Source organism: Natrix helvetica (assembly GCF_964273705.1).
Source record: "Natrix helvetica genome assembly, chromosome: 5".
NCBI classification, from domain to species: domain Eukaryota; kingdom Metazoa; phylum Chordata; class Lepidosauria; order Squamata; family Natricidae; genus Natrix; species Natrix helvetica.
Window position 1 is genome coordinate 107,828,638 of NC_138551.1, and position 25,927 is coordinate 107,854,564.

Sequence of the window (25,927 nt, forward strand, 5' to 3'; positions counted from 1 at the left end):
TCCCAGTGACTGTGGTCAGCGGCAACCTGCAGAGCCTCCTGGGGCTTGACTGGTTTGAAGCCCTGGGCCTAGAAGTGACCGGTATCAACACCTTGAAAGACGATGGCGCCGAAGCCATTTTTAAGGAGTTCGAGGATGTCTTCGGCACCGGTCTGGGTAAGTATGTGGGGACTCCTATATCCTTTAATTTGGACCCCAATATAGCCCCCATAAGGCTAAAACCCAGGAGAGTACCTTTTGCTCTCTGCCCCAAAATTGATAGGGAAATTGACAAGCTCGTAGGCCAGGGAATCCTAGAGCCAGTTGATCACGCACGCTGGGAGACCCCTATAGTGAGACCCCTATAGTGACATCTGTCAAATCTGACTGGTGTGTCAGCATATGCATGGACTACAAATGCACAATCAATAAAGCGTTGCAACAAAGCGCTTACCCTGTACCCATTGTACAGCATCTACTACATTCTTTAGGCCAGGAAATATTTTCGCTAAATTGGACATGGCGCAGGCATACCAACAATTGCCTGTAGATAGGGCTACGGCGGAGGCCCAAACCATTGTGACACACAGGGGTGCATTCAAATGTCACTGCCTGCAATTCGGTGTTAGTATCGCCCCAGGACTGTTCCAAAGCATTATGGAACGGTTTTTGCAGGGGATTCCAGGAGTCGTCCCCTATTTCAACGACATCTTGGTATTGGCTGCAAATGAGGTGCAATTTTTCAAACATTTGCAAACAGTGTTGACTAAAATTAGAGACAATGACTTCCGTCTCAAAAAAGAAAAATGCCAAATTAACATGCCAAGGGTTGAATTCTTTTTTTTTTTGCCAATTTTTTTTTATTTTCAAAACAAACATAAAAATCCTCCTTCTTTACATCCTGTAGAAAGTGTATCAGCTGGTTACAAATGGTTTTTGTGCATCTCTTCTACCGTCATCAAGTATAATTCATATTAACTCTAGTATCTTAACTCAAATGTTTATACATATTACCATCATCATACCTCCACTTTTATTTGACTATAATTGTTTAAACGTCTTTCATCATAAAATATAGCAAAATTTAATACATAACCACATACTGGCATTTCATTTACTTATTTATAAAATCCTCTATTAACATTAAATCCTTATATCCTATTCTAGCTAAACATCTATAATATTTAATAACAAAGTTTTCTAATCCTCCTTTCCAAATCGCTGTTTACAATTTACATCCAATTTCCTTAAATTATACCTATACATATATATAATTATTATCATCCTTTCTTTATTTGGCTATATTCTATATCACAACATTTTCCCCCTAATAATCAAAACTTAACTGTGTCTAATTTAGTTCTCTTTTTTTAATTGTTATTATTATTATTGACCTTTATATATAATCTCAGGTATCATTCAATATTCATATCCAATTATTGCTTATCATAACACTACACATTGTATACAGTATTATCATTATCAATTTTTTTATTTAACTATACCTATTGTCACTAAATTCCACTAGGTTTAGCTAGTAGTTTTAAATTATACTCTTCTATCTATCAACCTGTATCTTTCCAATAACAAAACAATCTTATGTCCTCTGCCATTTGTGATATCAATTTTTTAAGCTTCTTCTTAATCAGCTTTGTGTGGACTAATCCTAGCAACTCCTTGCTTGTAAGATCTCTCATATAATCCTGATGCCCTCTTTCTGCTTCTTTATTCCACTTGTCTTTAATTGTCAGCAGTGTTATCCATATTTTCGTTAATAAAGTTTCATAGTCCATAAATTCTTTACTTTCTTCTTCTTCTTCTATGTCTTGCCCTTTGAAATAGGTTTCCTCTCCATTTATTTCCTCTTTCAATATTCCATTCTTTGCATTTTCAAAAACAAACCAATTACCATATATGTCAGCAAGTTTAATCGTTTTATATTCATTTTCCACTTCAATTCTTTGGATTTTAATCCCCTCATTTTGCATTTGGTGAACATCATCAAATTTTCGATTACGTTTTTCTGTTAGTTGTTCCACAAATTCCAATTTTTGTTCAATTTTCTCATATGTATTTGTTAATTTTAATAATCCTGAAAATATTGTCTGCAAGCTTTCAATCTCTCTATTTTCTTGACATTCTGCCATCTTAAACAAAGTGCTCTCGCTTGGAAGGTTTTTTAAAGTTAAAACATGGATTCACAAAAGCCGTTTTTCCCCTCTTCTCTAGTTGAAAACACGCTTCTAAGTGACATTTGGCTTACCCCTATCGCTCTGCAACGAGCCGTCAAAACAAACCATGAAGAAAGGGAAAAATTCCGCTTAAATACACAAAGCTCCAATCAACAAAACCTCCCGGCACATAGCGCTTTTAAAATATTTCTTTTTTTATATCTGTTTTATATTTCAAATTAGAAAAAGATGTCCAGCCTTTAAATGAATTAAAAATAATAATACTCACAGCGATGAAAGAGGAAAGCTTTGGTCTATGAATCACCGAGAGTCACAGAAAAAAAAGGTAGAAAAAGAAGACTTAACCCGTCCATTTTAAAAAGCTTGTAAAGATTCTATCCATGAAAATAACATATAAAAATGGGATAGCCACTGTCCAGAACTGTTGCAAGTTTAATTTTGCTGCTTGATCCTTCTATTCTTCAATTTATATCAATTTTTAAGTTTTTATAGGCAGTCTCTCTTTTAAAACAATGAATTCCTCACCAGCTGGAAACACTTTCACTTTCCATTCCTTCCATTTTGGGGCCGCCCCGACTTCATCAGCCTTGGCTGGATTTTTTGTCACCGGCTTGAAGAAATTTCTCTTGCTTCTTTCGGGGATTTTGCGATATCCCCGAGTTCAACAAGATGTATTCTTCCTGTTCACTGTCTCTTCGGGACAGTTTAGATCCGTTTAGAACCCCCCCCCCCATGGCAAAAGTGTTGATTGCAATCTCAGAGTATTGAGACCGCACATCGTGTCGTCGCGACTTCGGCCCCTCCCCTCCCCAAGGGTTGAATTCTTAGGGTATCTAATCGATGGCTCTGGGATTCACCCGACCACCCAAAAAATTCAAGCAATATAGGACACCCCTATACCTCACAATCAAACCAAGCTGCAGGCATTCCTCGGGCTCCTTAATTTCTACAGCGTCTTTCTTACACAGAAAGCCACCATTGCTGAGCCCTTACACTGTCTCCTGGCAAAGAACGCGAAGTGGTCCTGGGGCAGAGCTGAAGCTGCCACATTTGCCACGGTAAAAAGACTCCTATCGGCGGACACTTTTCTAGTACAATACAGCCAGACCCTGCCGTTGGTGCTGACCTGCAACACTTCTCTGTTTGGCGTTGGCGCCGTCCTCAGCCACCACATGCCCAACGGAACCAAGTCTCCCATAGCCTTTCACTCTAGGACCTTGTCCGCTGCCAAGTGGAACTACGGCCAGCTGGACCGTGAGGCTTTGGCTGCAGTAAAGAGGTTCCATGAGTACCTATATGGCCATGATTTCGAACCACAAGCCGCTATTGGGTTTGCTGGCTGGGGACCGACCTACCCCAGTATCGTTATCACCGCGGATGACCAGATGGACCATCTTCCTAGCTGCCTACTTCTACTGAACTTCTTGCTGACCCTACCCTCGAGATGCCAGTCCTCCTCACTGACTGCCTTGAGACTGGTCCTGTCTCATCCAGTGGCGTTGCCCGTCACTCTGCAAAGGACTCCACCATCAAACAGATTTTGAACTGGGTGTGGAGGGGGTGGCCCAATACATTTCAAAATGTATTTAACAAATGTGATGAGATATCTGTTGTCAATTGTTGTTTACTGTGGGGGGACCGGGTAGTTGTTCCATCCAAACTGCGCATTGCAGTATTAGAGGCTTTACATGTAGGGCATCCTGGAATTGTCAGGATGAAGTCTTTGGCTAGGAGTTACATGTGGTGGCCTAACATGGACAGGGCGATCGAAGAATGGGTGGATACCTGCACACCGTGCCAGGAGTCCAGACCAGCTCCCCCAGAGGTGCCCGCTAAGGAGTGGGAGCGTCCTCAAGCACCATGGTCTAGGATGCACATTGACTTTGCTGGCCCAGTTCATGGCCAGACATTCCTCGTAGTTGTGGACGCCTACTCGAAATGGCTAGAGATAGTCCTCATGACCTCCATTATGGCAGAAGAGGTCATCAAGGTACTATGGAGACTTTTCTCCACACACGGCCTGCCCGACGTCCTGGTCTCTGACAACAGGCCCCAATTCATGGCCATGCAATTTGAGACCTTCCTAGCAGCTCAGGGAATCAGGCATGCCCTGGTCACGCCATTCCATCCGGCCTCCAATGGTCAGGTGGAGAGAATGGTGAGATCTGCAAAAGAGGCCCGCACTAGGATGGGCCTGGGATTGGCAAACACGGGCTGACTACTATTTGCTAATGCAACACATCACACCCAGTGCCACTACAGGGAGAAGCCCCTCCAAGCTTCTCATGGGTCGCCGGCTAAGATCCCACTTAGACCGGCTACATCCAAACTATTCTGCCGCATCACCCCCTGACTCCACAAGTAAGATTCGGAACTTTAGCATAGGTGATTCAGTTTACGGCCACAACTATGCCGGGGGAACTCTGTGGATTCCTGCCACAGTGATAGGCATCAACGGGCCTCGCTCTTTCCTTGTACAGCTCCAGGATGGTCAGAATTGGAGAAGGCACATTGACCAACTCCATGGCCGCCTCTCCAACTCCACTCTTAGACAACCAGAGGTAACTCCTGCATGAGTTAGCCAAAGCCCTACCCAAACAGAGCAAACTCTCACTCCTTCCACAGCCAGCTCAAGCCCGAGGGTACCGGGAAACTTATCTGGTTATGTTGCAGGCCCGCAGCGAGCTCCGAGTGAATCGGCTCTAGAAGCTCCAGCTGCTGCCTGTGAAAGTTTCCAGGTGCTTCCACCAAGCGGAACTGCGGAGCAAACAGGTCCGTCCGACCTGCCCAAAGAACACCCTCCGACTGAACTGTGCAGGTCTGGCATAGCTACCTAAAAGCCCGCCTACCTGCGTGACTACATAACGAGTCGGATTGTTCCATCCAAGAGGGGAGGGGTGTTAGATACTGGTATCTACTACAGTGGTTTCCACCAAGGTCCTCTGTTCCGGTTTAATCCTATTGGTCGAAGGGTCTGACAGTTCCCTATAAAAGGGCTGCTGTCAGACTCAACCTTTGCTGGATTTTTCTTGTTGTACTTTAATAAAGAGCTGTTGTTGCCTTTTAGCCTGGTGTGCCTTCCATTACCCAATCTAACAAAACACATGGCCAGTACTTAGATTAGCTTTAGAGGAAGCTAGAGTGGCTTTTAAAGTTCAAACTGACGAGAAAAGAGTGGAACCCAAACCTTTCCATGTTGGAGATATGGTTAGGGTTAGAATATATTCATTAGAATATACTCTGCAGTGTAAAAGTTGGCAAAGACAGTTCAGTATTACTTGTCTATTATGCCAACTTTCCCTGTTCAAAGGATTATCAGCAACTTGGAGTAGAATCCTATGTCTCTCTAGAACTAGCCTCTCTTCCGTGTCTTCTACATCTTGAGCTGTCCCCAATCCACATGAGCTGTCCATGAATTAAAAATAAGTTTTGGAGCATGGCCTTTGCTATTTACTTCCTTACCTAATTTAGAGATATAATCTTCCATTAGAGGCTTTAATTCTTCAATCTTTTTATTTGCTTCCAAAAGCTGATCAAATATAGCAATAACTGTGCTGTCAAAAGGCAATTCTTAGCCACCAAATCCGACCTCCTTTAAAATTGTTCTTAATATTATCCTTGTTCTCCCTTCTGTCCCTTAACGAAGCCTCATTTTCCATTAAAAGGCAGTCATCCTCCCAATCCAGTAAGAAGCAGGGCTTGTTTACAAAGGTTATAAGAGGAGAAGAGAAAATGGAGGAGACGTAGATATATTTGTTGTTATAGAAATGGCTAGTTTATATTATGATGAAAAAGTAAAAAGTTGAGGGTAGAGGCCTTATTTTACTACACCAAATGAGTCGGAAGTCAATGCTTTCCCCCACTATCTACTTCCCTTTTTCCTTCCCTAATTTCCCTAATATTTACTTTGGTATTCTCTTTGTATGTCATATTATAAATAAATAAAAATCTATATTCTAAAAATTAATTAATTAAAAAAAAACTAATGGAGCAATTCCACCTTGCTCAGATTTTGTGAATCTTCTCACCAACTTCCAAATAAAGTGCTTTACAAAAATATATCTGCCAGGATGAACCATTAACATAAGAGTTTCCTAATTATTTCTTCTTGGTTTTAGACCAATAGAATGGCTAATTACTGTTATTAATTAGCTAAGGATTTTACCTGTGTGCTTTCCAGCCTTTTCCTTTTCAAGCTGTCGTCGAGTGATGCTATCACGTAACCGTTTTAGATTTTCCTAGAAATGCAAAATTAATTTTTTAGGAATATGAACAAATGCATTTATTCATAAAAACATGCAAATCTGGCAATAATTAATTGATGAATGCTGTTTTGGCAAGTGCAGGGGCACTTGGCTGCTGCACTAAGGCTCCAGCCACTGCCACCGCCGCAACAGGGCAACAGCTATTTCATTCCTCTGCTGTGACAGGGAGCCACAGAGAGGGATGAAAGAGCTGCATGCAACTCTGGAGCTGCGGGTTGCCAACACCCAATCTAGTGATTAGGGCAGTGTTTCCCAACCTTGACGACTTTAAGTCCTGTGGACTTCAACTCCCAGAATCCCCCAGCCAGCCAGAATTCTGGGAGTTGAAGTCCACAGGACTTAAAGTCGCCAAGGTTGGGAAACACTGGATTAGGGCACCAGGCTAGAAAACTGGAGACAATAAGATCTAATTCCAGTTTAGCCATGAAAAGCAGCCGCGTGACTTAAGGTCAGTCACTCTCTCTCAGCCCAACCCATCTCACAGATATGTTGTTGTGGGGAAAATAGGAGGAGGAAGGTGTGTCGGAGAAGTTTGCGGTCTTGAATTATTTGTAAAAATAACAAAATCAAGAAAGAAAGTGAGTATTCCTGGTAAACTTTTTGACAATAAATGTAGGCATAATAATTCATTTAACTATCTGCAATCTTCTTATCCACTCCACTATTATTCAGTAGTCCAGTTGCTTGGTTGCAGGGATGAAGGGATGGAGAGATGGAGGGATAGACATAAAACTTCATTTTAGTCAATGACCAGTTTGAAAAAAAATATATTATAACTAAATCCAGTCAAGTAATATAAAATATTACACTGTTGATATCGGGATTGAAAATGAAAAATTAATAATTGTGAGTGAAATTTAAAATTAGAGAACTGAGTGTATAGTGTAATATATTAGCAATATAGAAATAAGCTAATATAATATTATAATATAATATAAAGTATTGTTTGATATTTTATATAATCTGATTTAATATGTTCATACATGATCAAAGATGTAAATAAATATTAAGATGTTAATAATGTAGACCAAAAGTTAATTGTTTAAATAGATTTTCAGCTAATGTGGAAAACTTTGATTCCTATATGGAATCTGGTTATTCTTATCTGACAGAAAGAAATTAACATAATATTCTCAAACTGATTTGGAGCATACAACACAAAAGAAAAAATAATCTTCTTCAGATATCATTATAGAAAAACAGTGTAACAGAAAATGGAGGATGGATTTAATTTAACCATCATCCCAAAGGCAGGTTCAGATAGCTGCATGAACTTTGTTAAATTCCTCCATAAAAGTACTAAAGGCAAGTTATTATATTTATCTTTCAAGAGAAACAGGAGTCTTGAGGGACTACACTTGAAATGAAATCATCTGCATAAAGCAAAAATCAGACCTTTTCTGCTTTTCTGGGATATGTATGTAAGAGCTTTGATCTGAGAGTGAATTCATGTATAAATTCAACATAGGGATATATCCCTTTGCAACTCCCCTATACACAGCGGTTTTATTATAGGTCTTGTGGGTCAATCTTAATCGACTCCTAAAATTCTGGATGAGGAATCTGCAAATCAGTACCAAATTCCCTTTTTTTTAATAGGTGGTCTCAAAATTGAATCAACTGCTAATTTAAAATTCCTAATCTGGAGATAATTTTTCTGAATTAAGGAATGTATCAGAAAAAAAAAGGCCAAAATAGATTTCAGCATTTGAAGCAAGACATGGTCACAGTCAGGAACCTTCCCTGGCATAAGTCTGTTGATAAGCTTTTCATTTCAGACACTGAAACTGGTGTTTGTTTGGGAGGAATTTATAATAAGGGTGTGAAACAACCACAGAGTCATCTGTCTGAGAATTAAAAATAATTTTAAAGTGATTTTCCCAAACCTTCATGGGAATCTGATTTGATACTTGATATGAACTTTTTGTCTACAAAGTGCCAGAGTAGAGAGGGATTTCAATCTAGCTGTAATTATCAATTGTGTCACCTTTGTTTTATTGAGACCGCTTTTTTCATTTTCAAAAGTAGTAATCTACATACTGATATTTATGCAGGGCATTGTTGATATACCGTATTTATTGGCATATAACACGCACTTTTTTCCCTGAAAAATAGGGGGCAAACGATGTATGCGTGTTATACGCCGATATAATGTTAAGAAGCCATGTTTTTACAGTATTAACAAGTGCCGTATACACCAGGCATGTCCAAAGTCCGGTCCGTGGGCCATTTGCGGCCCGGGGGGCGGTTTAATACGGCCCTTTAATAGCCCTCCCTGCTCTATGTAAATGCGGCCCGCCCACGGCAAGCAGAAGATCTTTCAAATTTCTCTCCCACCACCTCTTTTTCGCGCGCGCGCTCACACTTCGCCTCCTTCAAGCTCCGTGCTCGCTGGAGGAAAAGGGGAGTGTGGGGGGGTATTTCCGAGTTCCAAAAGCAGAAGACCTTTCAAATTTCTCTCCCACCACCTCTTTTTTGCGTGCGCGCTCACACTTCACCTCCTTCAAGCTCCGTGCTCGCTGGAGGAAAAGGGGAGTGTGTGTGTGGGGGTATTTCCGAGTTCCGAAAGCAGAAGACCTTTCAAATTTCTCTCCCATCACCTCCTTTTCGCGCGCACACACACACTTCGCCTCCGTCAAGCTCCGTGCTCGCTGGAGGAAAAGGGGAGGGGGGGTATTTCCGAGTTCCGAAAGCAGAAGACCTTTCAAATTTCTCTCCCACCACCTCTTTTTCGCACGCGCGCACACACACAAAAAGCAGACAAGCAGGAGAGAGAAGAAAGAAGGCAGGAAGGCAGAAGGAAGGGAAGGAGGGAACTGGAAGGGAGGCAGGAAAGAAGGGAAGGAGGGGAGGAGGGAGTAAGGATAGACAAGCAAGAGGGAAAGAGGAAAGAAAGCAGGAGGGCAGAAGGGAGGTGGAAGGAAGGAAAGAAAAGCAGAAACGCTGGAGGGAAAGAGGAAAGAAGGCAAGCAGGCAGGAAGGAGGCAGAAGGAAGGAGGGAAGGATGGAACTGGAAGGGAGGCAGGGAAGGAGGGAGGGAGAAAGGAAGGATAGGAGGATAGGGAAAGAGGAAAGAAGGCAGGCAGAAGGGAGGGAGGTGCAAGGAAGGAAGGAAGCATAGATAAGCAGGAGGGAAAGAAGGCAGGCAGACAGGAGGAAAGAGGAAGGAGGGAACTGGAAGGGAGGCAGGAAGGAAGGGAAGGAGGAAGGGAGGGTGGAAGATAGTAGCAGTGAAAGCAGCAGTGTTCATTGCGATTTTGAAGATAGCAGTGAAGATGAAGAGTTTCTTGGTTTCCCAGATAGCGATTTCTGAGTAAACTTTTGTAAAAACAGAATATCCAAGTTTCTTTGTTAAAACAGTTGCTTTTACTGTCCTTTTACATTATTTACCTTATAAGTGGTAATAATATTAATAAAAAAAAGTTCTGAGCTACCCTTATTTTGCTTCAAAGTTCTTTATTTGAAATTTAAATTTTTTTCCTGAAATTTCCCTCTTAAAATGAAGGTGCGTGTTATACGCCTGTGCGTGTTATACGCCGATAAATACGGTAGTTTATAAAAACCAACCAGAACTTCTGGTAACCACATAGTCCTGGTCAAACCATGTGTCTCTCCTTTGTCACTTGACTAGCTAATATAGGAACTATCTATATTGGGTTCTTCTAAAGCCCAAGTCTCTTGTAAAAAGAATGTCATGATCAGATAAAAACTTGATTAAAAAGGTATTTCCTTCCTAACTGGATATTGTAATAGAATGGGCAACTACACAAAGGGAATAAGTTTAATTCATAAAAACCTTCCTCTTGCTCTACTATTCATTGATAAAGAAACTGAGGGGAAATATTCCACTAGGACAAAAAGTATTCAAGTTGTCACAAGCTACCTTAAGATATTTTTTTTTACATAAATCAGAAGTTCTGCCTATTCTAGAGAATATATTCACCATTTTAGCCTATTAATATTTGAATATTTGAATTGTATTTAAAAACTCAACTATGATATTTACAGACAGATAGAAATTGTAGCACCTTTCCTGCAATGATGAAACAAATTAAAAATAATATGAGATATAAGGTGAATTGGGTTTAGTAATGAGATTTTGTAATTTTCATCTGTTTAAAATACATACCTGTTGATAGCGAAATGATTCTGCTCTCTTCTTCTGATTTAACTGCCACTCTTTGAAACACAGGACAGCTTCATCTACAGTGAGCATCCCCAACTTCACCTGCTCTTGTAGAGTAATCAGCTGCCTCTGACCTGGAGTCTTCATACCAGCAAATGGGTCGTATATACTCTGTTGAGGCTGGTTTGAAACTGTATTTATTTGTTCTAAAAATTAAAAAGAAAAAAAAATCCATCATGTTATTCTCTCACAGGGCATATTACATTGTTCAATTGTGAAGTTTAAATCAAAGCCATCAATATTCTAACTAAGAAATGTTGTTTTCCAGAACATGAGTGAGGGGGATCAAATGGAATATTTGGCCATGACTTTCATAGGAAAGACAAAGAAGAGAAGAGAAGAGAAGAAATGTGCTGTCCCGCTCACTCACACATAACAGTGTTTTAATGCGTGTATTAATATTCTCCAGCAATTCCCTTCACCAAAACCCCAGAACTGCCCCCAATAAGTCCAGCCAAAAGCAGACCAATGCTAGTTCACAGAACAATGGCCAATGACTCCACAAGGCAACTTGAAAGTTTCCCAGTCAAGATAAACCCACCAGGCAAACTTAAATTCACAATACAAGAGGGTTCTCGAGGCAAGAAAAATCCCTTGTTCACAATCCAAGTCAAGGCACGATGTCAATACAAAGCAAGGCAGGAATCATAACAACCAGGAAACAAATCTGTTGTTTCCACCATTGCCTCCATCTGTCTGCTGTGCTAAATAGCCAGCTTCTGGTTCAGCCCATCAAGAAGGGAGAGACTGCCTTCTCACAAATAAGCCTCACAGAAGGCTGACCTTCTCTGCTCCTGCCTTTTCTCTGCCCTGTGTGCTCTTGGATCAGATGCAGAAGGCTGTTCCTCTTCATCGCGGACCAGCTGCAGCTGCATGCTTTCCCCACCTGAAGCCTCAGGGCTGTCCTGCTGCAGCTGCACTTCAGCCAAATCTCTCTCAGATGGCTGCTTGGAGCCATTGATCAATTCCGCTCCAGACATGCCTAGAACTGGTTCATCCTCCTCCGAGCTGACATCCGAGGAAGCATTGCATGCGGCCCTCCCACGCTCCGTTTTCACTGGCAGAGGGTTGCAGGAACCCGTCACAGCCTGAAATGGAGCTTGGGAGCCCGTTTCCACTAGCAAAGCGCTCAGGCTGCCAAAGGCGCCCCCGACATGAGTGACATTGAGCAGGCCATGCCCCCTCTGATCACACCCACCTTACTCCCCCTGAGGTCCAACACAATCCTGATGTGGCCCTCAATGAAATTGAGTTTGACACCCATGGTCTAGGGCAGTGTTTCCAATCTTGGCGACAGTGCTGGCTGGGGGATTCTGGGAGTTGAAGTCCATAGAACTTAAAGTCATGGAGGAGGAGCCAATGTCACGAAGGCATGGACATGCGGTCTCGATGCTCCGAGACCGCAGCCGATACTTTTGCTGCTGGGTGGTCCAATCGGACCTAAACTGTCCCGCAGAGATGGTGAACAGGAAGAATATGTCTTGCTGATCTCAGGGACATCGCAAAGTCCCTGATCGATGCAAGAGAAGTTCATCACGCCAGCAACAAAAAATCCAGCCAAGGCTGATGAAGTCGGGGCGGCTCCAAAATGAAAGGATACGGAAAGAGAAAGTGTTTCCAGCTGGTGATGAATTTTTACCGTTTTAAAAGAGACTGCCTATAAAAAACTTAAAATTAATTTAAATTGGAGAACAGAAGAAATAAGCGTCGGAATTAAATTTGGAATGGTTTTGGGCAGTGGGTTATCTTACTTTTTAAATGCTATGTTCATGGATGGAATTTATGTAAGCCTTTTAAAATGAATGGAAGTTTTCTTCTTCTATTTTTTTCTTTTATTATTCTTTGTAACCTATGGACTAAAATTCTCCTCTTTCATTACTGTGGGTGTTTTTCTAACTCATTCAAGAATCGGACTTTTTTAAAAATTTGAAATACAAAAAAGATACAAAAAGAAACAAAGAAAATTGCAACAATAACACTGCTACTCGGAGGCTGGAGGTTTGTGTATTGGAAACTAAACACTTTTACTTTTCTTACTGATTATCCTGGCTTGGCACTCCAAGGTCTCACTGCTTGTTTATAGAGAGTGATAAGAAGAAAAGCATACAGATGTCCCTTTGAAGTATATCTTCAACCACAGAAAAGTGAAAATAAAACTTTATTGTGAATCTATGCTTAATCTTGTAAAAACCTTCCAAGCTAGAGCAGCAGTGTTTGTTGGCTGCAGATAATGGCACAATTTCAACAGCAGAAAGAAACTTTAAGCCTGCAAAAGATATTCTTAGAAATTAAGAAATTATCAAACACATTTGAGAGGACAGAGAAGAAGTTGGAAGACTTAGATCATCTAACAGTAAAATATGATGAAGAAGTTGGAGATGTTTATCAAGTGGAAAAAGTGGAGGTTCGAATCCTAAAAACCGAAGAGGAAAATGACCATAAAGAAATTAAATTTGCTGATATTTATGGTGATTGGTTTGTTTCTGGAAATGGAAAGAGTGGAATACTGAAAGAGGCATTAAATGGAGGGAAACTCTACCCCAGATGGCAAGACACAGAAGAAGAAAAAACAAAAGAATTTATGGATTTAAAGAGAGAAATTTTATTAGCAACGTCATTGATAACACTACTGACAATCAAAGATAAGCTGATTAAGGAAAAAGAAGAAGGGCATCGAAATTACATGAGAGATTTTATAAGCAAGGAGTTGCTAAGAGGAATCCATACAAATTTGATTAAGGAGATGATTAGAGGACTGACACCACAAATGGCAGAAGACATGAGACTGTTTTGCTACTGGAAAGATACAGGTTGATAGATGGAAGTGTATAATTTAAAACTAGTTAAACTTAGTAAAATTTAGTGACAATAGATATAGTTAAATAAATAATTGATAATGATAATAATGTTTATAATGTGTAGTGTTATGATAAGTAATAATTGGATATGAATATTGAATGGTACCCATGAAAGGAAGATTAGAAATCCTTTTGGATTATATATAACGGTTAATAAAAAAGAACTAAGTTAGATGCAGTTAAGTCTTGATTATTAGGGGGAAAATGTTATGATACAGGATATAGTCAAATAAAGGAGGGGATAATGATAGCAACGTATATATATGTATGGGTCCAACATAAGGAAATGGAATGTAAATTGTAAACAGTGATTAGAAAACTTTGTTATTAAATATTGTGGATATTTAGCTAGAATAGGATATAAGGATTCAGTGTTATTGGAGGATTTTAGAAATAGTAAATGAAATCCCAGTATGTGGTTATGTATTAAATCCTGGTATATTTTATGATGAAGGATGTTTAAACAACTATGGTCAAATGAAAATGGAGGTATGATAATGGTAACATGTATAAATATTTGCGTTAAAATACTTGAGTTAATATGAATTATGCTTGATGACTGTGGAAGAGATGCACGAAAGCCTTTTGTAACCAACTGATACACTTTCTACAATATGTAAAGAAGGAAGATTTTATGTTTTATGTAAAGAAGGAAAATAAAAAATCAAAAAATTATTTTTTAAAAAAAGAACTTAAAGTCGCCAAGGTTGAGAAACACTGGTCTAGAGCAAGCAAACACAAGAGTTTTCATAGGGGTTTGGCAGGGGAAGATCGCAATCTACTTAAAGCAACACAGAAAGTAAAGAAAGCTTCACAGTACAGTATACTGCAATCTATTGGCAATGTTTGTTGTTCCAGCTAAATAAACCAAACCTATTCCAAATGCAAGCTTCTGTTTTAATTGGGGGAAAAGGTAGTGTAGCCTGAGGAGAGATTCTACACTGAAATTCATTTGGAAAAATGAGTTCAAGAAACTCTAGCCAGGATCAATAAAACTCAAATGAGCACAGAAGGGAAATAAATACAGAGGAACATAAAAATGAAAGGAAGTAGAAGCATATGATCCAAAGATATTCAATGTCAATAAAGCTGAGCAATCAATATCAGACTGGAGCAGGCTTTGCCAAGCATCACAAACTAGAACACCAGCATTACAGAACACAGCATTAGTTCCTCTAATGATTCTCTTCTCTTTATCAAATTTTGCAGTCAGTAGATGGCACACTTTTATTTGTAACCCAAAAGTGAAAGTGAGCCAGTTAGCAAGATGAAAATAAAAGAGGCTTTTCTCTTTTTCTCTCTCTTGGTTTTCCTTGTGGTAATTTTATAAAGATTATAATTTACAATAATAAAAACTAATACAAACTAAAAATAAAAAATAGAATGCAGGAAAGAAAAAAAAACAGAAAAAAGAAATTAAAACATGGTAAAGAAAACATAGATAGGACAAACAAACAGGAGAATAAATGCACACATCGCAGAGCACAGTAAGAAAAAAAGAAAAAACTTCCTCCCTTTTCCAGCACCTTAAAGCTACAGGACATGAAATTAATTTTGAAGGAACCAGGTTAATCTCCAAAACTGAACACTTCAACAAGAGAATAATTATGGAAGCTATCGAAATAGAGAAACACCCCCACAACATGAATAAATGTGATGATACCTCCTGCCTACCAGACATCTGGAAACCAGCCCTAATCAACAAACGAGCCCCATCCACCACCCAGACCATTACAATACAAAACAACAAGACACACAGCCAGCACCAATCAGCACCAATCTACCAATCATGATACAGCCACACATCCAATCAATCCACTTACAGAAACAAAGCCAGCACTCCACACACCCCCACCAAGATTTATACAAACACGGCAGCTCCGACTACGCTTTAAGCCCAAAACAAAGCCTGAAGATGGTGAGTGAGACTTGTGGACTTCAACTTCCAGAATTCCCCAGCCAGGCTGGGGAATTCTGGGAGTTGAAGTCCACAAGTCTTAAAGTTCCCAAGTTTCGACACCCCTGCACTAGAGACTGCTGGCTCATTGCCAGGTCTTCATTCCATCACTGTCTCCAGTTCATCATTTCTTCCCCAGGAGTCCTGACCACTTTTCAGCCTCTCCTGCGCCCTTAAGACTTTAGTCCAAACTGGCATTCCACGCAGACACACAATCTATCTCATATTACATTTATTTCTTTATTTTGTAACATCCAATAATTGCCTTTTCCCTTTGATATTAAGCAATAAGTATTCTCATAAAGGCGTGTGTCAACTTCTAAAGCGTTGCCATGACTATTATCAGGCTGCGGGGGGGGGGGGGGGAATTCCATGCATGCCTTTGGCTGAAGTCGGATCTTATGTCTACAGCCTAGTTGGAGAATATGAGTTATGACGCAGGACAGAAGGGAGGGGATACAGGGGTAAAGTTCAAACACAATTAAGCAAAAGCAGTTTTGGCTCCACAGGAGTTCACGCCAGAATGTCGATCCTAATAAATGATTGGATTTCTTTTGAACTTTGTCTCGAGGCTCGTAAATTAATTAGGCCGTCTTCTGGGAACTTCACAGCATGGCCTATTTGCCTAATTATTTCCAAATAGTATAAAAAGCGCTTTTGCCAAAATAAATTTAAATTGTTCAAATAGAATTAAGCTTTTTGCTATTAATTTAAAATTCTTATTAAAATTTTTATTGTTTCTGTCTTTAATCTATATGGAAGGCTGATTCACCAAGTGGTTTTTTTCTTCATCCTGCTGATTTAAATATTTCTCTCTATAAACTGATTATATCCAAATGTGTTTAAGAAAGGGAAATCCAAACCCAGCATCCTTAAATGCCTGTGTGGCAGTTGTGAGCGCACTGGATCATCTTTAATTCCCTGCCATTCAACTCACAAGTTTAATTCCTGCAGTCTCTTCATAAATAGTAGTCATTTGAAATATAGGTGGAATATTTTTTTTTATCTCTCTTTATCTGAAGAGGCTCTGCTGCCCAGAAGTTGTTGTCTGTCTACCAGTCACCACCACAATGTGTCCAGAGACTTTTTAGTCTGCCATGCAGACTCCAGACTCCTCTATTTATTTAGTTAAACTACACTGAAGACCAAAATAACATTTGCATGAGAAAGCAATAAAACCGATTATAAATATCAATAAATTTTCATAGCCAAATTTATGAAACTTCTGAAGTTCCCAAAACTACTAGACAACTTAACATATGATAGTGTAGTAAATTTAGCAGTATTTCTAGAAATGTCTGGAGACCTGTCAAGTAAGATTAAGAGTTGGAGAGTGCTCTTTTCTGAGATTGTGTGAAAACAGGGAAGAGAAATATTAAGACAGTTCATCACTGCAGATAGAAGAGGAATCTTGTATGGCCAAATTGTGTAATCGTGACTCACCTTTGCCAATGTTTTTTGCAGAAACATAAAGATTCCCAGATTTCTCTTGATCTTTTCCTGTAAATACTGAACATGTACAATTTATTTAAAACATTTTAAAAGCTCATAATATAAAGTTGTGTAAGTAGCACATATTAAAAAATGTTATAAATAGTATTGAAATATAAATCATGTTATCAAACATAACATTAAAAGAAATATAAATACAAATAGGAACAAAACTCAGAGGAGTACCCAACATTGAAACCCATTTTAAAAGGGAGAATTCTACACTATGTGAGTTTTTAAATGATATAGGTGAACAGAATTTTTTATAACCATAAGACAAACTTTTAAAGACATGATGGCATAACTGATTCAGGTCCATTTTCACAATACAAACTGTGGGGGAACTATCTTTCAGAGAAATCTTCCCTGGGAATCAAAGAGAATTTATTTTTAAAAATCCCTTCAAATGGAACTATTAGATTACGGAATAAGACAGTACTTCATGTTGATTCAGCGTGGGCTGAATAATTACAGAAAATTATTATTGTAAATTTCAAGGGAAAGAATATAGAGCAGATGTATAGGGACTTTTCCCCCCTTTGTTAAACCGGGCATGGGCATGGCCAGCAGGTGACGCATCCGGACACTGGGCCAGGAGTTTGACAGCCCTGATATAGAGCATTGGATTTAAAATATCAATTCCATTATGCTAGTCACATAAAAATATCAGGACATAAAAACATTACATTATCAAAACTTACAAATGAGATAAGCATTTACTGTATTTTTTGGAGTATAAGATGCTCCGGAAAAAAAGTCTCTGCCTACCAGCATCCATTGGTATTCATCTGGCTAGCATCCTTGCAACAAATAGCTAATAGCCAGGTCAGCTTCAGCACATTGTCTCAGCCTGATTCAACACGAGCAGCTGATTGGCGGGTGGATCGGAAATATCGAAATAATTATTTGACATCTATTAAAATGGACAAACTCCCCTTCTATTCTACACTGTCTAGCAAAAAAGTTATCAGACTTTGTTCACCAGTCACCTTTGTAAATGTATGGTTGTTTGTCTTGTTGTATGGAGGAGGGATCAGGTCTTGGAACAGGAACAGGTGGCCTGTTAACCATTTCCTGGGGAAAGCTGTCTTGTTCCACAGTATGATAGACATCTTTGTCTTCACTTTGATGGTAGATACCTTCCTTAAGTTCTGGAATCTCCAAATTAACTCCTAGAAAAGGAAATGATGTTAAAAATAAAACAAACAAAAATGAATAAGCAATAATTTTCTTACAATTTTCTTCATAAACAAAAGTTTCAAGGCTTCAGCTCCTCCAGGGAGCTAGCTTGGCATCATACTGTAATTCACTAAAGTCTTCTTCGTTTCCAAAGTGACCCCTACATTATGCTAGAAATAACTGGAAATTCAGTTAAGGACATGGTCACACTCTTAAGCAAGGTCCAAGCTGTATGTTTCTATAACCAATATGGGCTAGGCCTATTTCTCAACATGCTAATCCCACTTATTACTTTCCTATAAATACAGTTATATAAATACTGACCCACGTTCTATGTATGGAGATGCACTAATAAGGGAACGTGAGAATTATTGAAGAAGCAATAGATAAAATTAATAAGATACAAAAGCTGGAAAATGAACAACAGAGAGGTATAGGGTATAGGATTCCATTTAGATTGGATATTCTGCATTGATTAACAATATCTATCTCAGTAGTGGTTTCACTGTATAAATTATCATTGTTCTGTAGGGAGAACGAGGCAGACAGGAACTGAGGAAAGGCAGGTTGAAGCTAACACAACCTTGATTAACTGTTTAACATGGCAAAATGTAAGGCAAACCTCGACCCGGCAAACAGCAACATTTGACAGCTGACAGCCCTTTTTATACTAGAGCTGTTAGACGCTGAACCAATAGAATGGCTGCATTCTCCCACCAGCTGGCTGCTCACGTCTCAACCAATCAGGGACCGGCAATGATAGTCAATGGCATCGTAGCCTCAAGGACTTAACATCCCTCTCCTCCCAGTTAGCACATGCGTAGTCAGCCAAATACGCCGGCTGGGGTCAGCTCCACCCAGATCGCCTTAGTTCAGTGGGGGTGGCCAAAGGAGGAGCCACTGGTGGAGAGTCTTGTGGAACATCAGGAGATTGCGCAGCTGAGTTGGCAGGAAATCTGACCGCCACGGGACTGACCGGATTCTCAGGTGAGCCTAGCGACAAGAACGCATTGGTGGAGGTGTTGAGTGCGGCTCTGTCTGTGCTGGAGCAGCCTCTGTCGATATTAGTTCTCCGGGACAGGATTGGGCCTGCACCGGGTGTGATCTGCTGCGCTGGTGGCTCGCCGTCTGAGCTGTGTTGAGATGCGTTGGTGCCACATTCGCCCGTCACTGCGCTGGACCTTATAAGAGTAGGGTCTAGTTCAGTGATGGCGAACCTATGGCACGCGTGCCACGGGTGGCATGTGGAGCCATTTGTCAGGGCACGCGAGGCACTGCCCTGTCAGCTGGCCAGTGCGCATGTGCGCACTGGCCAGCTGAGTTCACCCTTTTTAAAAGCCATTTTTCACCCTCCTCAGGCTCCAGAGGCTTTATAGGAGCCTGGGGAGGGCGAAAAGAGCCTTCCCCACCCCCGGAGGCCCTCCGGAGGCTTCATGAGCTTCCCTGAAGCCTCCGGAGCGCAAAAAAACGCCCCTACGGGCAAACCGGAAGTCACTTCTGGTTTGCTCAGATGTTCGTTTTGAGTGCTCTGGAGGCTTCAGGGAAGTGTCCTGAAGGTCCCTCAAGTCTTCGGAGTGCTCAAAACAACCGTCCGAGCAAACCGGAAGTCTCTAGTGCATATGCTCTCAGTGTATATACAAACAATAAAGTAATAGATCATAGATCATAGTTACAATAATTAATCATAATATATAACAATGAGGGCTAAATCATAGGTACCAACAGGAGAATATATTAGAAAGATGAGAAGATGAGAAGGATAGTATCAATATGGCCTACTACATGGGTAAATATATTTAGGCCTACGAGAGTGCTGTGGAAATTAGTGTTCAACAAAGTGATGGCATGGGAAGTATCTTTGTGTCAAATTGTTTGGCATGCAATGCTATGTAGTGGCATCCGGAGGGGAGAAGCTGAAATAGTTAATGTCCAGGATGAGAGGGGTCTGTGGATATTTTCTCAGTCCTCTTTCTGGTTCGTGCAGTCTATAGATCCTCAATGGAAGGCAGGTTAATTGCAATTTTTTCTGCAGTTCTAACTATCCATTGAATTCTGTACCTGTCCTGTTTGGTTGCTGTGCCAAACCAGACAGTTAAAGGGAAAAATGACAGATTCAATCATTCCTCTATAGAACTATATCAGTAGATTCTTGGGCAATTTGAGCTTTCTGAGTTGATGCAGGAAGAGCATTCTTTGTTGTGCCTTTTTAATGATGGTTCTAAGGTGTCCATTTCAAATCCTTGGAGATAATAGAATCTAGAAACCTGAAGGTCTCTATTGTTGATACTGTGTTGCCTAATATTGTAAAAGGTGGTAGAATGGGAGAGCTTCTTCTAAAATCTACTATCATCTCTGCAGTTTCAAGAGTGTTCAGCTCCAGGTTGTTCTGGCTGCACCACAGGGCCAGTTGATCCATCTATATGCAAACTCATCATCGTCTCAAATGAATATTGTATCATCTGCAAACTTCAGTACTTTAGCAGAGGGATCTTTTGAGATGTAGTCATTGCTCCTTCTGGTGAAGACATGGCCAACAGCTGATGCGCCCAGAGAATCTCCTTTCTCTGGACTGTTGTTTTTCAAACTCAACAACAAAAGGAGCAGGCTTCCTTTTGTCTGCTTGATTTTCCAAGGTTAAGGAAAGTCCCAGAATCATCCCTCAAGATCCTCTGATAACAGCAACAACCTGCAAGCAGTTTTAGAAACTGAGCTTCAACGATAACTGGTGAGCTGAAGCTGGGAGGCGGGATCGAAACCATGTCGATGTTGGATAAAACAGCTGTTTTTTAATTTATTTTTTAAATGGACAATAAGTGGTGCCCTTCATTTCTTAAATAATTTATGAGACTATTATCTTTACAAACTATAGAGGCCAGTTTTTAAGTAATGCTGAAAAATATTCTAAAGTTGGTAAAATATTATGCACTATATATGAAAATATGAGAATGAATGATATATTATTCCCCTCAGCAAAGGAAGCTGAGATAGTTAAAATGTTTCTTTTATCCAAATAGGAAAATATATTTAATTTTGTCTCTAGTTTGAAAATGCTCCCGGATTTTGTGAGAAATATATATGAAACCTTGATTCTCTTTTTGTAAACCAGACAGGCTTATTGTTATAGAAATGGCCTGTACATATTGTTGAGTAAAAGCAAAAAGTTGTAGTTCTAATGTTGTTACCTTGACTGTGCCAAAGAGAGTTGGAAGTTGCTGCCTTCCCCCCCTCCCATTACTCTATACCCCCTCTTTTTCCCTTCCTTCTTGCTTTCCCTTCTTACTTTTCCATGTTTTTTTTCTTTGTACCTTAGACTTGGGTAAACTAATAAAAAAGTTGTTAATGCCGAGATGTAGTCATTGGTATATATAGAAAAGAGTGATGGAGAGAGCACACAGCCCCAGGCAACTCTTGTACTAATCCAACAAGTATTCGATGTGATTTTACCTAGCTTCACCTGCTGCTTCCTATCTGTAGAAAGTTTATAATCTATCTGCATGTGTGGTCAGGCACAGCTACCTGAGTCAGTTTAGAGGGAAGGATTTCTGTAATGATGGTGTTGAATGCCAAGCTGAAGTCTACAAAAAGGACCCTTGCGTAGGTCTTTTGGGATTCAAGATGTTATAAGAAAGAATGCAGTGCCATATTGATAGCATCATCTGCTGATCTATTTGCATGGTAGGCAAATTGCAAGGGGTCTAGCAGCGGATGTGTTATGGCTTTTAGGTGGGCCAGCGCTAACCTTTCAAAGGTTTTCATAACTACAGATGTCAAAGCAACCGATCAGAAGTCATTCAGCTCCTTGATAAAGAGTTTCTTGGACACTGGGATGATAGTAGAGCATTTGAAACAAGAAGGGACATAACACATATCCAGTGATTTATTTTAAATGCAAGTGAAGTCGGGGGCTAGTTGGTCATAGACTTTCAAGCAGGAAGGAGTTACCCTGTCTGGGTCTGGTGCTTTTCCAGGGTTTTGTCTGTAAAAACAGACCTCGCCCATCTTTTTCCATGATTACCGGAGGTGGGGGGCTCAGAGGGATAGAGTCAGGTGCAGGAGACTTGGCTGTTGTGGATGCACCTGACAGTGATTTCCTCTCAAACCTATAGTCAAACACATTCAGATCATCTGCCAGTTGCTGATTCCTTTCAGCAAGGGAAGAAGGTTTGCTATAGTCAAATATTTTAAGGTGTTTCCACACATTTACTGGTTCATTTGTTGAGAGCTGATTCCTCAGCTTTTCAGAGTAGCTCCTCTTTGCTGCCCTGATCTCCCTTGTTAATACATTCCTGGCCTGATTGTACAGGATTCTATCTCCTTTCTTATAAGTTTTGTCTTTGGCACGGTGTAGATGTATGAGAAGAAGTATATTATTACTGCAGATGCATAAGGTATTGGTCAGCACACACAAGTCCTTACAAAAACTAACGTATGATGTCACAGTGTCAGTGAGTTCATTCAAATCCTCTAAGCCAGCTTCAAAAACGTTCCCATCTGTGCAATCGAGGCAAGCCTGTAGCTTTAACTTTGCCTCTTCAGTCCAGTATTTCACTTTTTAATGATTAGTTTTATGATTTTAAGTTTTTGTCTAAAAACAGGTACAAGGTGAATCATACAGTGATCAGAGTGTCCCACAGCTGCTCTTAGTAGAAAGCAGTAGGCACCTTTAATTGTTGAGTAGCTGTGGTCTAAAATATTTTTGCCTCTGGTGAGACAGTTGACATGATGAATGTATCTTGAAAATTCTTGACTTAGGTTAGCGCTGTTAAAATCTTTTAATACAATGAGCAGATATCTCTGTTCAGCCCACAAGATTTGATTAGTTAAGGTTTGCAGTGCCTTGTTTAAGTAGGCTTGGGTGGTATGCACAGTCAGTTAGGATGAATGAAGTGGGGGAATAATAGGATATGCAGTTAATGAATAGTGTCTCTGATTCCACATCACAAAATTTCTTTAGTTTAGTGACCTTTTTACACCATCGGTTGTTAATATAAAAGCAGGTACTGCCTCCCTTCTTTTTACTGGATGTTTCTGCACTTCTTATCTGCTCTTTGAATCTGAAATCCTGGGAGCCACAGTGGCACAGGGGTTAGAGTGCAGTACTGCAGGCTACTTCTGCTGACTACTGGCTAACTGCAATTTGGCAATTCAAATCTCACCAGGCTCAGGGTTGACTCAGCCTTCAATGATCAGTAAAATGAGGACCCAGATTGTTGGGGGGGCATATGCTGACTCTGTAAACCGTTTAGAGTGGGCTGTAAAGCATTGTAAAGCAGTATATAAGTCTAAGTGCTATTGCTATTTGCAAGCTGCTATCATTAATCAAATCATTCAGCCATGTTTCAATGAAGCAGAGGATTGCCAAGTTAGAAAAGTCTGAGTTGTTCCTCTTTAAAAGTAGCAGTTCATCTATCTTATTTACTAGTGAGTGAAGATTAGTTAAATGCAGAGAGGGGAGGAGAGATTTCCTTACCCCATGCTTCCTGAGCCTTTGTAATATGCCTCCTCTCTTGCCCCTCCTTCTCCTTTTGTCTCTCTTCTTTGTTTCTGCTGGGCCGAAAGAGGTAACTGCTGTTCTCTGAGTCAGAATTTCCTCCACATTTGAAAAGAAGGGAGGACTAGTCCCAGAAAGCAGCTTGTTATTTAAAGTCCACATATTCAAAATTTCATCTTTTGAGTATGAAATTTTCAGTAACAGAAAATAGAAAACATCAAAATTGCAAGAAAACATTTCACTGAGAATGCCATCGGCATCGGCATCTTGAGACTGCAATATAACAAGATAATACCACAATCATACTTAGATTGAGAGGGTGCTGATAGATATTTGCCAAAGAATAACATGCAAACCAATTGTTTCTAATTGCAATCTTGCCTTTTGGTTAAGTTCGCTATGTTGCTTACCTTCTAAGAATCTGCGCATCATATAGTCCTTGGTTGTCCGTGAAAGAGGATGATTAGCATCTGACTGAAGCATTTCTACATCTGGAAAAAATGACCACACATGTACTTAGTTAACTTTGCAAACATACTTATTAAATATATGTGCAGCTTCCTATATTTTAATTTTCTTAGATGAGGAAGGATTATTTTTAAAAAGGTGTTGCATTGAAAACAGAGAAAGAACACCTTTGAAAGCTTAGTATCATTTTGAAAATCAATCCATGTCCAGGTATTGGCCATAAATTTTATACTGTTGGTTTAACAATATTTGCTCCTTGTGCTTCCATGAAAGTTCGGCCATCAAAATATCACACACGGTTCCGGCTGCTGATCCGACGGGCAGGCTCTGCTCGCCCCGCGCTCTTCTGGTGGGCCCCCCACCGCCTGGGGGGTACAGGATGCCCCATAGAGGCTCCTGCCGAAGGGGCGATGTAGCGGGGGATCCCCTGAGTCGGCGGCAGCCGGGGGGGCCCCCGCATCACCCTAGGCACCGGGAGGCATGATGGGGAGGCGCTGCGGCGTCTTCGGGAGGAGGCAGCTGGAAGAACGTGCTATTTGAAGGACGCGGTTGCTGTGTGGTGAGGTGGAAACTTCCCCCCGTTCCCTTGTGTGTTGGAAAGGAAAGAAAAAAAACTGCCAGCTGCTTTTAAAATCGCTTTCAACTCGGCTAGTGAAGCGTGACTGGAGGGAGGGGGATTCCCCCCCCTTGGACAGGCGGCTATAAATTTTTTTGCTCTCGACCCTAGTGGAGGAGGAAGGGAGAGAGCCAACCAATGATTTTACGCTCATAATGAAGGCGGATTTTGGACTTTAACTTTATAAATGAGGTGATGATCTGAGAACTTTGAAAACTTCCTAAATTCTCTGTTATGCCTCTTGATTCCGAAGCTGGCAGGGCAAGATGGCACACTTCCGTTGTCTTTATAAACATTGAAAATTGACTCCACCTATAGAGGTTCAGGCTTCCTGTCTTTGTCTCCGTGACACTCAGACAAATCTCTTGTTGAATTGGATTCCCTTGGAACAAAGGACTTTATTACTCTATTGCCAGAAGTAATTAGAACAACTTCCCCTCTGCTTGGACTCCTAGTCTCCTGATCTCTCTCGGCGGTTTCCCTCCTTAATTTCCTCTCTGTATTGATTTTGAATTTTTACTGCTCAACATAATGCCACCTAAAAGACCACCCCCAGGGAAGCCGGGCTTCGCTGTCTCCGCCCCGACATCTACAGTATCCAGCCAGAGCGGACAGCAGACCTTAACATCTTTGATGCAGCCCAAACCTGCTGAGACGGATTTTCAACAGATGTTCCAACAAATTTTAAAGGGACAGGAGGACATAAAAAGTGAACTAAAAGAGATGAGAGAGCAGCTTAAACAGAACCAAGACCAGATGAGTAAAAACACACAGAGATCTTTTGGAGGGAGGGACGGCTGAGATGAGGGGGGAGATGAAAGGGGTGCAGAAGGGGAACCAAGAGATTGAGATCCACCAAATGAAAACAGAATTTGAAAGAATGTCCTTTTTCCTTAGGTTCCAAAATGTAGTTGAGGCAGATGATGAAGATTTAAGGGACATCATGACAAACATCTTGGCTGAATACATTCAAAAAGAAAAACAACAGATGGGGTGGGAATTGGATCTGGTTTATAGAGTAAATTCAGCATATGCTAGAACACATGACGTACCTAGGGAGGTACATATTAAATTTCTCAGAAAGACCACAAGAGATGAGATTCTGAGTGCACAAAGGGGGCAAGTGTTGAAATATCAAGATAGAGAAATAACCATTCTGAAACAGATCCCCAAGAAAGTGAGAGAGAAAAGAAAAAATTATTCGCAATTAGCGAAGAAGCTATACCAGAAGGGGGTGTGGTTCAG

General features: G+C 40.5%; 1 protein-coding gene across 3 annotated transcripts in view; it reads right to left on the reverse strand.

The window, feature by feature from the left end:
• Positions 1-25,927, reverse strand: part of PIK3AP1 (phosphoinositide-3-kinase adaptor protein 1) — a 96,491-nt gene that overhangs the window by 18,615 nt on the left and 51,949 nt on the right. For all 3 annotated transcript variants that reach the window (XM_081954026.1, XM_081954025.1, XM_081954027.1), the window contains 5 exons: positions 24,009-24,089; positions 17,918-18,100; positions 16,881-16,946; positions 10,566-10,768; positions 6,337-6,409 (listed from right to left, as the gene is read on the reverse strand). In XM_081954026.1, coding sequence (XP_081810152.1) covers positions 6,337-6,409; positions 10,566-10,768; positions 16,881-16,946; positions 17,918-18,100; positions 24,009-24,089 — 606 coding nt within the window. The remainder of the gene's footprint in view (positions 1-6,336; positions 6,410-10,565; positions 10,769-16,880; positions 16,947-17,917; positions 18,101-24,008; positions 24,090-25,927) is intronic.